Source organism: Mus musculus, chromosome 19, assembly GCF_000001635.26.
Source record: "Mus musculus strain C57BL/6J chromosome 19, GRCm38.p6 C57BL/6J".
NCBI lineage: Eukaryota > Metazoa > Chordata > Mammalia > Rodentia > Muridae > Mus > Mus musculus.
In genome coordinates, this window is record NC_000085.6 from 17574321 (window position 1) to 17589436 (window position 15116).

The 15116-nt window shown below is 39.9% G+C and overlaps 1 protein-coding gene and 1 long non-coding RNA gene across 9 annotated transcripts in view; one reads left to right on the forward strand and one right to left on the reverse strand.

Moving 5' to 3' along the window:
- Positions 1-15116, reverse strand: part of Pcsk5 (proprotein convertase subtilisin/kexin type 5) — a 405399-nt gene that overhangs the window by 142007 nt on the left and 248276 nt on the right. For all 8 annotated transcript variants that reach the window (NM_001190483.2, XM_017318080.1, XM_006526759.4 and 5 more), the window contains 3 exons: positions 11690-11826; positions 6816-6959; positions 1486-1588 (listed from right to left, as the gene is read on the reverse strand). In NM_001190483.2, coding sequence (NP_001177412.1) covers positions 1486-1588; positions 6816-6959; positions 11690-11826 — 384 coding nt within the window. The remainder of the gene's footprint in view (positions 1-1485; positions 1589-6815; positions 6960-11689; positions 11827-15116) is intronic.
- On the forward strand, positions 65-6323 carry Gm41812. The gene is made up of 3 exons (XR_877743.3): positions 65-102; positions 262-443; positions 5709-6323. It is a non-coding gene; the product is annotated as a predicted gene, 41812 (long non-coding RNA).

A 15116-nucleotide genomic window follows, 5' to 3' on the forward strand; every position in this document is an offset into this window, starting at 1 on the left:
TCACAGTGGAGCATTGTGACACAACAGTGAGCACTGTGACACAACGGTGGAACAGTTTTAGTCATCCTACAATGTATAACACTCTACACCATGTGGCATTCCGTAAGTAGACATAATTTTTACTTATGAAAAGAACTACAGAAGACAAGCATGCTAAGGGCATAGCTGGTCTCACCTCAACAGGGCTCTGCAAGTGAGAAGGCATTTGCAGTTATTTGGCACAAATTTTGTATTAACTTGACCCGATTTGAAATCACCTAGGAGATGCACCTGCGGTTATATCGGTGAAGGTATTCTCCAGAGACTGAATTGAAGACCCACCCTGAATGCTGGCAGTACCATGCCATGGACTTGGGTCCTAGACCGAATATAAAGGATAAAGGACCAAGGAAGCTGAGCACCCACACTGATCTGAGTCAATGTTGATCTGCTGACTCAGCATGGTCAGTTACCTCATGCTTTTCCCACCATGCCTACAGCACCGTGATGAACCATATCCCTTCAGTGTGCATTTGAGTCAAAACAACCAGCTCTTTAATTTGCTTTTGATAGGCATTTTGTCACAGCCAGAGAAAAGCAACTAATACAGAAAATTGGTATCAATTGGTCTAGACATAGTCTTTGTGATAGGCCTCTTGTTCTTGGTCTGACCTTTCTTTGCTATACCCCAGTTCTTCCATTTTGTAACAGAATTCCATGCCCTTGTATATTAGACGTATAGGACCTGGTTTTTGTAAGGGATTACAGTTAAGAATAAGTTACAGGTATACAGGGATTTTAGGCTTCTGAGCAATGGTTTTAGATCTGTTAAGCCTGGGGGGGGGCACCTCTTACAGATGTAAGAATGTGATACACTTTAGTTTAAAAGATGGTTATGAACCTTTGAGGGTCTGAATACTGTTGTTAACAGTGACATGCATTAGTATTCAGTTGACCAGAAGTAGACCTGTGATGATTAATCTCCATCACCATCCTGGAGAGACTTCCGGTTACCTCTGGATGTGTCTGGGAAGGTATCTGCAGGGAGGTTTAACTAATGAGGGAAGATCTACTCTGACAATAGGCAAGGTTTAAAGAAGAGGACAAAAGCAAAAAGCCACCTAAACAGCAGCATTTACTGCTCTGATTTTTCACTAAGGGCACAATGACCTTGCTTCCTAGACCAGGATGGCCCGCATCTCTTCACACTGTGAACACAAGCAACCTCTTTCTTCCTTCAGTTGATTTTGTCAGATACTTTGTCCCAGTGATGAGAAAAGCAGCTAATAAATATGGCAAGTTTTACTGTGTAAACCAGTGTGGCTTTTACTTTTGTAAAAGACAGGGCTATCATGGGCTGGAAGCAGGAACATCCTTTCTTAGAGCTTGTGGGGGGACCCGGGAATACAGTGCTCTCTAGACATAGTCTTTGTGATGGGCCCCACAAGCATGCTGGAACACACGAGATATGCTTAGGAACACGTGAGAGTATGGCTTGTCTCTTACCTGGTGTTATTTTTCAGCTTGTAGTAGTAGTGTAAGCAGTCACTGCAGTGATCTGGTCCTGGCCCGTCACATCCAACCTCACTGCATTCAGGGTCACAGGGACCTTTCAAGAAGCGATTTGAAATTGGAAAAAGAAAATGATCATAGTAAGCCAATTTTATCTTGAAGTTGAAATCTCTAATAAGATATTTTAGCTGCTTGCCACCAAGGGCGATGATTTCTTTGTGATGGCCAATACAGCTATAAGCCCAAGACTATACTCTTGATTGAAGTCAAAACATGAATTACTAAGGAGTCAAGATTATAATTTAGAGGTATGGCCTGGTCTTCAGAGCATGCATGTAGCCTTGGGGCTCTGGGAGTGACAGCAAGCATTTGAGATTCAAATGAACAGGGTCACTATAGTAAAATGACTGTGATACCAAAATTGCAAGTTTTGATACACAGAGCGTGTATCAAAGACTGTGATATCCACAGCTGCCTTAACTCAGAGAACACAGCCATCCATCCCTTCCCTGGTATACAGTGGTAGATGGATGAACTGTTCCAAATTGTACTAGCTGTGAAATTTAATTTGGAAATCAATTTAAGGCTTTTGGGGAAAGAGAAATAAATAGTGTTGTCAAGTGAGTCTCACAATTAATCAGGAAAAAAATGATTGGGGTTACTATACATAACAATAAAATATATGCTATTTACTGAAAAATAAGAAGTTACATTGTTGACAAAAAAGAAATAAAACTTTAGTATTCAATACCTAGAGCAGATTATGTGTCTTGTTTCAGATCATTAAAGCCACTGAGTGTCTCTGAAATATTACAGCCATCATGAAATATCATTGCAGTATATGGCACAAATTTATCAGCCTCTAGTCTTGGAACACAAAGCAGGTGATTCCGATACGGATACATTTAAATCTGTGTCCTATCCATAGGTCAGTGGACAGCTCAACAACAAAAAAATAACATATACATTCATACCTGAAAACTAGATTAAAGATATCCACACTTTGGATGAAGGCCTTCAGGTTCTCTTTTATTTAGTATTATATGAGAAACAATTTATAGTAAGCAAACCATGACAGTGGGGTGGGTTGTGCTGTGTGGCTGATGCAGAACATTCTAACGGCACGAGGAACTCCAGCAAGCTCTTACTTCTTTATTCTAGATCTCCAACTTTTAAGATATTTGGACTTAATAATTTTTAAGCCCCTTCCCATCAGAAATTTTTGATTTTAAATGCCAATAAATGATTTCCTGAGATATGCAAAAATGTAGCTGAAGGGAATCAGAAGTGCTTGAATTCTACTTGTGTTAATTAAAGTGCTTTACTGCTGAACCTCCCAATGTCTCTTTTAGTCATTATAGAATAAGGTTCTATTTTATTTATTGAAATCACACAAACATAAATGCTAGAACTCAGGTAGAAGGACATGGAAAAAGACGTAGTAGTTACCGATGAGTGCCCCATTTTCAAAGAGTTACAATGGCTTGCCCAACTTGTAAAGATGGGATCAAGAAACATCCAGAGGTCTGGTCTAGATCTGTCTAAAGGAAGCAGATGTTGTATTTGAAATGTCCTCGTGGTCTGAATGGAATAAGTGATTTTAAATGTTAAGGGCTTGAAGGCATTCCTGATTAATTGCGAGAGTCATTTGACAACACTGTTTATTTCTCTTTCCCCAAGAGTCTTAAATCGATTTCCAAATTAAATTTCACAGCTAGTACAATTTGGAACAGTTCAGCTATCTACCACTGTATACCAGGGGAGGGATGGATGGCTGTGCTGTGTGAGTTAAGGCAGCTGTGGGTATCACAGACTTTGAGATTCAGTGACATAGTCACCCATGCTCCAGTCAGATTGGCCTCTAGGGACGGTCACATGCACGCCAGTGCACAGAAAAGGAGTCATAGGCACCCCAAAATGTTTACTAGATGATGTTTTATAAGCTAAAAATCCCTACAAATATGTACATGCCAATGGGCTCCCTATGACAGGTTTACATGTAATGCTCTTTCTTTTATAACCTTAATTTGTCCCAGATGCAATCTCACCAGATTTCAAGATAACGATGACATAAAATTGTCTTTGTTCTCTTACAAGTGTCAACATCAATGTTTTAGAAATGTGATCAGAAAACAGTCAAGAATATTACTGTGTTCAGAATTTTAATCTAGCCAAATTTGAATTTGAAATTGTCAAAATTATGATACAAGAAAGAGTAATAGCTTATTTACTATTGTGTTCCATTTATGACTTTGGATACACTTTCTCCTGTCATAGAAGATAAAATGGTTTCTAGTTATAACATAAACAGTAACATGACAAGCTCAAAGCAAAACAAGATGGGACGAACTCTGACACAATCTAGTTTTGGCTAGCTAGCTCACTTGGTCTTAATTATCCAAGCATGTTATTGACGTTAGTATACTACCTATTTACAGCAGAAGAACCTAACATTTAAGATTTTCTTATCAAGTGTTTAATTAAATGTATTTATCTCAGTGTCAAGAGAAGAATCTCTGAACTACAGGAACAAACTATTTTTTTTTGTTTAAAAATACATTAAATTTCTATTTATAAACACTTCTCCATTAGGCAAAGCTTTGGCAAATAATGTTATACAGCATATTTCAAAAGGGCAGGATGCCCTTAGAATTGGTTGCTTGAAAAAAAAAGTAAATAAACAATTTTAGAAAATTGACTTGAAAGCATCAAAATAAGAGAAACGGAGTAACATGCTCAGATATCAGATAAAAATGCAGTGGGGTGAGCGAGCTCCTAAATGGGATATTTTGTATGACAAGGGCAACAAGACCCAAATTAACAAAGTATAACAAGCAATAAGAAGAAAATTACACCAAGTTAAAGAATTTCAGTAAAATGAGGCATATTCTGTTTCATAGGGAAAGCTGAATAAAAAACAAACAAGTCTCCCCATTAGACTGTGTGTAAATTCCAATTATGTTCAAATGGGAAACCAAAATGCAACTTTGGCCATTTGAAATTTCTTATGAAGAACAGAAGTTCAAAGATCTTTGTACAAATTGGAAGTAGATGTTGGACAAATATTAAAATTGACTGCAGGGCTTGAAGGCAGGGTACATGTCAGAGTGGGCCAGGCCCTCAGTACAGAAGAGAGGAGAGAAGAGGGAGGGGAGGCTACTTATTTCAGTTTTGCCAACTTGACCTAGCAGAGTTATTTGGGAAGAGGGAAACTCAGTTGAGGACTTGCCTAAACCTGATTGGCTCGTGGACATGTCATGCAGCATTTTCTTGATTGATGCGGGAGTGCTGGGGCCACTGTGGCGGTGCCAGCCCTGGGAGGTGGGCCTGAGGGGTACGAGAAAAGGAGCCGAGAGAGCCCTGGAGAGCAGGCCTGTAAGGGAGTGTTCTGATATGGCCTCTGCTCCAGTTCCTGCCCCGACTTCCCTTCTCAGAGGGCCATAAACTACAAATGGAAATGAAACCTATTCTTCCCAAGTTGCAATTATCATTCCAACAGAAAACAAGGAGGAGAGAAGAGAAGGAAGAGAAAGAGGAAAGACAAAAAGAAAAGGCCTCATAGAACTGAAATTGAAAAAGACAGTACAACAGGTGATATTGGCGTACAAATTATCATGTTAATGACTTAGAAATAGTGGAGTCCCAGAGACCTCGATACAAGAACTCACTATATTGTCGTAAAGAAAGCATCAGAGTTGGTAAAAGGGGCAACTGCTCAGTCAACTATATGTATTTGTTTGGAAAATAAAGTTACTTTCAATTTGCCCTATACACACCAGAGCAAAGCAAAGCCATCCAGATGGCAATAGTCAATTGGAGAAACCTAAGGAGATTATGAAGACAAAATTTGTGGATGTTTAGCTGATATTAAAAGATAAGATTTCTGCAAATAAGTGATGGAAATTATATATATATGACAAAGCCACATCCTCTACTAGTGTTTTCTGTGAAATAACTCATACTAAAATTAAAAGTCACCTTTGGGAAGGGATAACTAGGGTATGTTTTTGGGAGTTGTGCGATACTGTAAAGTTTTGCCAGTTACTAAAGTCTTATAGACAGAGGAGGGACTGGCTATAAACTGGAGTAGAAAATGGGTAAAGCAATGTGGCACTGAATCTTGAGAACTACAGAGAAGATAATTTTAGGCTTACTAGCAACCAAAGCTATGAACATTTAAAAATATTCTCCTTTCCTGTCCCCTTTCTTCTTTCTAGTCCCAGTGGGCAAGAATGAGCACTGTGAGCATCTGGAACCGGCCTGTGTAGCCTGGAATGGTGGTCAGGGAATTCAGTGTGACAAGAGGATTCCACACCCTCAAACTGATTACCCGCTTTGCATCAGGACTCTCAGAACAAAATTCTGCCCAAAGAAACAATTTGAGATCTATGCTGCGATGACTGTTCTTGGTTATCATTGACTACATCTGCAATGAACTAAAACCCATGTGGCTGGGCACACCTGTGAGGGATTGTTTTCTTAATACAATCATTTGAAGTAGGAAGACCCATTTCAGTTTGGATCTTCTGAGGCTGGAGGATACACTTGTAATCCAGAACTTTTAAGGTCCGGGAGAATCTCCTTTATTGAAACACACTTTCTGGGGATAGCCTTTATAAAGGATATGGAAGGAGGAAGCTTGCTCTTGCTCTCTTTGGCAAGTCTATTCTTTCACTGGCTTTAGAGCCTACTTTTTCAGGATTGCAGCATATACTGAATACCATCCGAGACTCCTGCCTTATGAACTGAGCAAGTACTGGATTCTAGGACCTTCCATTCATAGGCAGTCATGTTGGAATAGCTGGACCACAGCCTATAAGCCAATCTAATAAATTCCCTTTCTTCTTTTTTTCTTCCTTCCTCTCTCCATCCCTCTCTTTTTCATTCTCTCTTTATATACATATGTTATATTTGTTGTATATAATATTCATTTTATACATATTCATTCTGTAAGTTCTGTTCCTCTAGTGAACCTTCACTCATACACATGAAAAGACAGAAAACCTGTTTCTTCAAACCTGTTTAAAACAGTGTATAATTCTAAGCAAATTGTATTTCAAATTACAGATAAAATATATTATTCTGTAGTCACAGAATTGGCTACTGTGTAGACAACATATACAGCTATTTAAATATATGAATTTATTAGTAAACTAATATACACACATATTTGTAGGAGGAAGAATATATTTCAGACCATGGATAGTTGCTGAATATTATGAATATTATACCCCATCTTTGAAAGCATACTTTATAGCAATTACATCATATTACTTTACATGCCAGGAATATGCCCAAGCTTTTGTAAGTTATGCCCAGCTCACCTGCATAATCTTCAGCACCGTAGTCATCTGTGGGGTCTTCCACTCGGCTGTAGCGGAAGCGTTCCACTTTGGGAAACTCGTTGGTTGGGGAGTATGGCTGTACGGACGTGCCATAGAGGACTAAGGACCATTCTTTCAATTTACCTTGAGAAACAGTAACCGAGAGTGACCAGAAAAATCTCTCTGAGCCCCTTAGCTTCCTAAAGTCAATCCTTCTGAACAAGAACAAGCAACAGTGGAGCAGTGGGAAGGTTGATAGGAATCTTAAGAAATGGACATTTCTACTGTCTGCAGAAATAAGGATTTCCCAGTTCACAGGCCATACATTCCTTGAGCGCCCACAATAGGAAGACAGGGACATAAACCAACTTCAGATCACGGGATCAAGGGATGACTTGCAAATTATGACTATTTAAGCGGATACTAGCTGTCTGCCGGAGGCTTTGTTCTAGGCACTAAGGGATCACTCCAGCTTTTTAGATGTTTTTGATCTGTTAGGAAGAAAAACCAAATTACTTGTGCCATCTAATTCCAGAATTAGTATTCAGTATTTGTAGACATATGATTCTGAAAACAGTGTTGTCTGTTACAATAGCCACTAGATATACTTGGCTACTTAAATGTAAATGATCTAAAATTAATTAAAATAATTGAGTTCCTCAAGATGGGCACTGAGTCATAAATTCATTGGCATGGATAATAAACTACATCACTGTAGAACATTTTCATGGACAGTGTGGGCTCTCGGTGGCCCCTCATGCATGCTCCTGAAAGTTACCCGAATAAATTCCATGCTTCATCAAGCTAGACCTGGGTAGAATTGTTTCTTTGGTCTATTATAAGTGCATCATTTAGAATTGAATTGAACATTCTTCACCTTCCTGGAGGAAAAGTCACACATTATTTGTCTAAAAAAATTAATAAAACTAATATTCTTCTGAATGAGTTTTATTTATGTGATCTTTAAATAATCTCTTAAAAATAAAAACATCTTTGTTTCAATAATTAGTTAACTATGAATGTGTATATGGGCATGTACGGAAGTCAAAGGACATTTTGTGGGAGATAGCTTTTTCCTTTTACCATGGGGATTGTAGGGGTTGAACTCAGGGCGTCGGTCTTAATAGCGAACACCTTTACCTACTGAGCCATCTTGCCAGCCCCAAGTCTAATGCTTTGCAGCTGAGTCACCATAAGTTCAGACCCATAGATAATTCTGGGATGTGCTCAGTGCTTTGGAACTATGTGTTGAGCTAGTAGAGTTGCTTTGTATGCAGCTTGCTCTTGGCTAACTTTTCTTTGCTAAAGCCCATGCTTTTTACAAGCTGGAGGCTACCTGTGTCAGAATTTTAAGCATCATGCAGGAAAACTTTGCTTAGTGGCGGGAAGAGAATGGCCACTGGATATGGGTGATTTATTTGATGACCCTGAGGTAACGGTGATGGAGAAATCACCCTTTCCACAGGACTCTGCTAGAATTCTAATAGAGTGCACAACACAAGGACGCCAGGTCATCTCATTTCTCTACCACCTGTAAACATTTGGATCTAAAAATGTACCCCATGGACTCTTTCAGAACATTGCCTCAAAGGTGATTATCCCTTGTCTGGGGACTACTATTAAGAACATTCCAACGGGACTATAGTCTGTAGTTCTCCTTTCCCTCTCTCCCTTCTATTTTCAATGCACAGGGCAGGCTGGCCTTGATCTCACTCTGATCCTCCTACAGTAGACCCTGAGTGCTGGGATTAGAGATATATGCCTCATTCAGCTAAGCACTTAATATGCATTTATTTTTTTAAATGGAGGGAAAACATACAAATCTAAACTTAGTGTGGCACCAGGAACCTCTAGATTTTGTATGTCTGGATAGAAAAATTCTACACATCTAACAAAAATTTCATCAGCTAGAGAAATCCCTCACTAGTCACAAACAGAGAAATCTACCATGGAACTTGGTGTGATAGAAACAAGGACATAATAATGGAAAAATACATTTGTAAATGGAAAAGTCCTTCATCAAAGTTGTGACTAACCTTAGCAGGAAAGAATGGGAAGAAGGCTATAAAAGACCATATAGTTTTATTTGAGCAATAAGGCATATAAAAAACATATCTGATTGGTATTGACTATGGTTAAAGTGAATGTTTGCATAATACAGTTGTCCCTCAACATTTGTGAGGAATTGGCTCCAACATCTATGAATAGAAAAACCATAGGTGATCAAGTTTCTTATGGAAAATTTGCTTAGAATGTACAGATATCTACCTATGTACTTCAAATCATCGCTGGGTTACTCCTACTACCAACTAAAAGGTAGATTATCATACTGTATTGTTTAGGGAATTAAAGGCTAGTGCATGTACAATAAATGCAATCATTTCCTAAATATTTTTTTTTGATATAGGTTTGGCTGAATCTGAGGATATGGAACAATTGGAACACACAGACATAGAGAAGGCAAAATAAATCTGAGCTACTTCAGAGAGCTTTTAACATGCCAAGGGAGCCTTTGGGGAGACTCTTAACTCCTCCAAGGCAGAAGGACTCTTGCTTATAGCAACTCCCTAAATGGGAGCCTGGACTGGGAGCCCTTCAGGTGAAGAATTGCTTATACCCGTCGATGATAAAGAACACAGGTAGTTTTGCTGAGTTTAAAATTGTCTCAAGTTCTCTACAGACAACATGCCGCCTGTATCCACACTTCTCTTTGATATACCACTGCCACATGGCCCACACTTGTTTCTACAGAATCACTTGACACCTTAGGGCCTGGAGTGACACATACTGATGGGTCATCTGGGAGCTGTAGAAGCACAATCCATTTACCACGCTATTCTCGCTTCTAAGTGTTATGTATCCCATGGTAGGAACACTGAATAGGAGGTAAAAGGAAAGCAAGAGCGGGCTCTAGGAACCAAGTGGCTTAAGAAAAAAACCTAAGTAGCTAGAACGGCGGCTTGGGGCGGGGGTGTCTGTCTTTAATAGCAACCTTGTGTTTGTGGAACAAACATTTGATCTCTGGATAAAACTGGCCACTATTGTATTCAGATAGCATGCTGAGGGGGAAGGCAAAATTTCCAATTTTTAGTTAAAAAAAAAAACCTTTAAAAAAGTATTTTATTTACTTGTAGGTACTGCAGCATCAGTTGCCAGAAGAGGGTGTTGTGTGCTGTCTTCTGTCACTCTGCACCTATTCTTTGGGTGTAGGATCTATCTTTGAAAGCGGGGATAATGTTTGCTCAGTCATCAACCACCAATCATCCTCCTGTCTCTGCTACTCCTTGGAGTGGGGCCTACAGGTTTATTCCTGAGGTTACAGCTATGTGCCAGGATACCCAGCTTGTTATGTGGGTATTGAGATCTAAAGTCAGGACTCTACGATTGTATAGTGGCACTCTTAACTGCTAAGCCATCTCTCCTGCTTCACTCCTGGATGCACCATAGGTTTTGGCCTCCCTGCTTATGGGGGGGGGTGTACTTGAGCCTAAATGGCATTATTGAGCTGTATACACCAAATACTTGAGGAGAAATATATATAAAACATCATGGTCAAAATGGATTCCTAGAATGAATAACCTTCTTCAAGAGGCAGGCAAAGTGCTGGCGAACCTGACCTTCGTCCCTGAATTCTCCTGAGAACCGCCTCTGCTTTATACATCTCACTGAATGGGAGTTATGATTATGGGTGGTCTGGGCGATCCCGTTCTGAGTCAGTACATGGCTGGAGTTGGATATAAGTCCTAAATGTCTCTCAGGTCTGAGCCTTCTGCAAATGGACCGAGCACCAAGGTTGTCACTGCTGACATCTGGGACTGTCGGGTGGGTGGGAAGCTGTATACTTATTAGTAAGTTGACTCATTTCTGAGGCAAATAACTGCCCAGGGGGCTCTATTGTGGGCAATGAAATCTCCCATTCTATGTGCATTTCCTTAATGTATGACAAAGAAGCTTCGTATATGGACATAAGGAGGGTCAGCTGATGTGGTGCACTATGGGATCTTAGAGGGCTGGAAACTATCCTTGCTATCGTTATTTTCATACTATATATCAAAAAGTTTCATTTCCCTTGGCTTTTGGGTTTGTTCAGAGCAGAATACCACCATTTCTCCCCTTTGGTAGTAACCTGATTAGTTGATTTAGCCGTCCTTTTGAAATGAAAAATGAAAAATTGAGAAACAAAGTAAAAAGCAAGCAAGCCAAGTAGCATAAGGAAAACCTAACTCTTTTTTTCGTGTGTGAATTAATGTGCCTATAACGTAGTTTAAAGCATGCAAGTGAACAAAGCTTGGCTTTCACAAACTACGGAAAATGGGCCAGATGCACTTCTGAGGGATATGTCTCTTATTCACACCTAAATGTTTATTCTCTATTTCTTATTTTGAAATGATACCATTTACTGTCCTACCTTGAGGACGAGAAGGTGTGTAGATAATTTACAGCATGTATGAAATGTATCACACAGAATGGTGCTGCTGATACAGAGGTGCTGTCAGGACATGGTTGTGACTTGTCCCTCAGGGGTTGATGTGCTAAAGGCCTGCTCTACACACAGTGCAGTTGGAGTAGTGAAATCTTTAAGAGGCAGGGCCTACTGGAAGGTAGTTAGGCTATGGGGTTCCAGCTCCATTAATACATTGATGATGCTCTCTCAGTGAGTGGATCCTGCAGGGGTGGATGAGTTCAGCAGAGAGTAGGCTGCCAAAGGAACTTCCAGAACAGTGACGTTAAAAACGTTCTTCGTTATGAAGTAGAGTATCAGTTTGTTGTTATAACAAAACCAACCAGAGTAAGGCACCTGTGGAGAATGCTTTTGCTCAAATGTGGTTAGTCATTTTCTTCCACAAGTGGGTTAATTTGAACCGATTTCTTACCTGGAGTCTTGAAGTTCCTCAGCTGAGATGGCGTATCATAAACTTCGAGGACCCAGTCCCCAGCAGCCCGTTCTCCCCAGCAATGAATAGTCATGAACTCCCAGTTCTTAAACCCTTCCATGGAATGATCAAAGAGCCTGAAAAACCATAAGATTCTTCTTGGTGTGTATTAATTAAAATCTGCTGAGAGTAGAGCCAAAAGCATGATTAGTAGCCCTTGTATTTATCAGCCATCCATGTTCACACACTAACTTGTCTTTTGTCTTAGACATCACCAATGGCCGGACCCACATAGAGCATCTTTATTCTACAACAAAGAAGCTAGCTCTTTAGAGACCAGGAAAATAGACGAATACTCTATTCACAAGACTGATAATAAAGAGCTGACTGTGTAGAGCAATGATGGTCTCTCATACCAGGGATGTGGGGAGCACGTATGGGGTTGGGGTGGGAATGCAAAGATGGTGCCCAAATTTTGGAAAACACTTTAGAGTTCCAATAAAGTTCAAAGAACACTATACATAAATTTCAACCACCTTTTTTCTAGACATTTATCCAACTGAACTGAAAACATAAGCCCACAGAAAGAGCTCCATAGGAATATTCATAATTGTCAAAAACCTGTAAAACAGCTGGAGCCAGGTTAGGTCCCTAGCACCATATGCTTTTAACTTTAGTTCCCAGGGATCCTCATCTGGCTTCTAGAGACATCTACCTGCCTGTGGCGCACATAAACTCATACATACAGGAACACATGCATATACAGAAATTTTAGAAAATTCTTTAAAAAGTGTGTCAATTTCAATGACCACCAATTGGCAGATTTATTTCTTCATTTGTGGTCTGTGTAAGTGTGTGTGCATGTTTGTATGAGAGTGCATGTACATGGAGGGCAGAAGTTTGTGCTAGCTTCCATTACTCTCTGCCTATTCCTTTTGAAGCAGGGTACCCTCCTGTGCCTGCACTTGAATTTTTTACAGCTACACTGGAAGTCAGAAAGCCTACTGATCCTCCTGTCTCTACATACTTTGGAGCTGGGGTTATAGGCATTGCTGGGATATTAGGCTTGATGTGTGGTTTCTGGGATCCTAATTCTAGTCTTTCTGATTGGAGAGCAAGTGCTCTGAACTTCTGAGTCCTCTTTACAGTTTACCCCATAAACTGGTAGATAAAAAAAGTATGGTACACGCTCAGACAAATTTCTCAAACACCGCTTGACACAAAGAAGCCAGACACAAAGCCAACATGCTTTGTGATTCAAGCCATACAAGACCTAGAAGGTGCATGGTTAGATTCTTCTCTCCTAGTTCACTTTTTGTTTGCCAAGTAAACCAGTGGCTATGCAGATCTTCTCTGCAGAAAAAGTGTATTTCCAGAAAAACAACAAGAACTGCATCCTTCTCCTTCAGGACTAATGTTAGAAACCTGATTTAGAAAAATACAACTTGTCACTGTGTTTTGAATTCCCTTCAAAATGCTAGCTGTTTTCCAAAGCTGCAGTGTACAGTGGCATGCATTTGGATCGTGAGGGTAGCTAAGTGGTCAACGTAGCAATATTTCTGAGAAAGGCAATGGACAGTAAAATCACTACTATATGCTCCTATGCTTTTGCAAGAAAGAAAAGGGCTATCAAGCCGTGTTCTTCAACTGTTTCTCAGTCAATAATTAATTTCAGAAAGCCTGAAAAGAACAGGTTAATGGGGCCCCTTACTAGAGGATAGCTTAGTTCTTGGGAGTATGTAAATACACTTCGATACTTCCTCTATTGCAGTAAATGGCTAGCAATTATTCTTAAACCCAGCCTTCATGTGAAGCTGTCTTTGTCTATGGTACCCATGAGTTACCTATGAAGTTTAACTCTCTGAGCAGAGAGCTGGTTAGCATCTCAACAGGGCCCACATCAAATACTGTGCTTGGTTTCTTTGCTGGTATCTTTGAAGCAAGAGCTCTTTCCCGTAGTAATTGATTCTCAGTAAAATATAAATGATGCAGTTAATGGAGATCCCACAATCCACTAAACAACAGGCTCATTTCACAAGTTTATAGCTTAAATCTAGACATCAACCAAGAACTTTTTTGGGCCATTGTGTGACTGGCTTACACTCTTAAGAGTGGGATGTCTGTAAGTCATTGAAAGGTACCAACTTTGAGGCAGGGACTGGGAATTATCTCAGAGGCTATCAAAGGGACTATATTGAGAAGAAAAACCAGTTAGTAGGACTCCTTCCCTAACTTGAACTCTGATCTGTTGAGCTTACTATGTGATTTGAGGGCACCACGGCACTAAGCTATTTCCGAATACACCTCGAAGAGTGAACATGAAAACTGTTCTCCAACAGTTTAGACAAGACATTTAGCTCACAGCCTTAAATCAAAACTTGTAAAGGACATTAGAGGCCACTATCTTGTTTCCAAAATCTGAGTCAACTTTTAATGGCTCAGGGAATCAATTAGTGGTCGGCTGGATTGGTAGGCCCTGAGATTCTTCTCTGTGATCCTTTCTTGTCCATCTCTGGAATCAATCCTTTGCTGCCAATCATTTTTAGATCCTATTTGGAACAAAGATTCAATGCCAAGTAGAGCTACATCTAATATCAAATTCAAATAACTGTTTCAAAGTTGAGATATGAATTTGTTTTGCCTATGCATATATGGTCATGGTTTTCTGGTCTCTTCACTTTTCAAAGAGTTGAGATGTTCATTTATGTCATGTGAGTAGAGGAATGAAAATGCAGCAAGACATGAGGTGACATTCTCCTGAGAGTTGATGGTGACAGAGACAGATAAGGACTGTTGTGTCAGCTAACTGGACATGTGCATTTTGAGTCTGACCTGGGCCTTCATGTGGAGCAGTAGTTAAAATGGAGGCATGTAAATTCCACTGTCTGATTTTGATTCAATATTTTGATAATTTTTATTTTTTAACACTGTAATCAAAACTGCATTTCTTTCTTTTCTTTAAGCAGGAAAAGTTAGTGCAGCTTATAGATTAGTTTGGCATTGCTGGGAATAAATTTGTCCATAAAATAAATCAGATGCAAACCCCAGGCTCTCTATTAAAGAGATTTTAAATCAGGGGCTTCCCTTTAACCAGCTGAGAAAGAAATCCAATGTCCACTTTGCACACCTGTGCTGTGCTAGCAGCAGACACAGATGACACATGGACATTGTCAGTACCGGTGACATGTTAATAAAACAGAACCAGTATGCTAAAAGCCAGAGTAGATCATCACCAGGTCCAGATCCACTTCTGCGCAGAGAAGTCAGTTCTGTCATGACTGGCTTCCTAATTGTGGGCTCGGTGAAATGAGAGGTGCAACTGGCACAAATTGCACCCACTTATTAAGACGGTGCCCCAGCTCTATGCTCGGGAGTGGTTTTCAAACTAATTACTTTGGATGAAGCCTGTTAGAAGAGCCTGCCATTA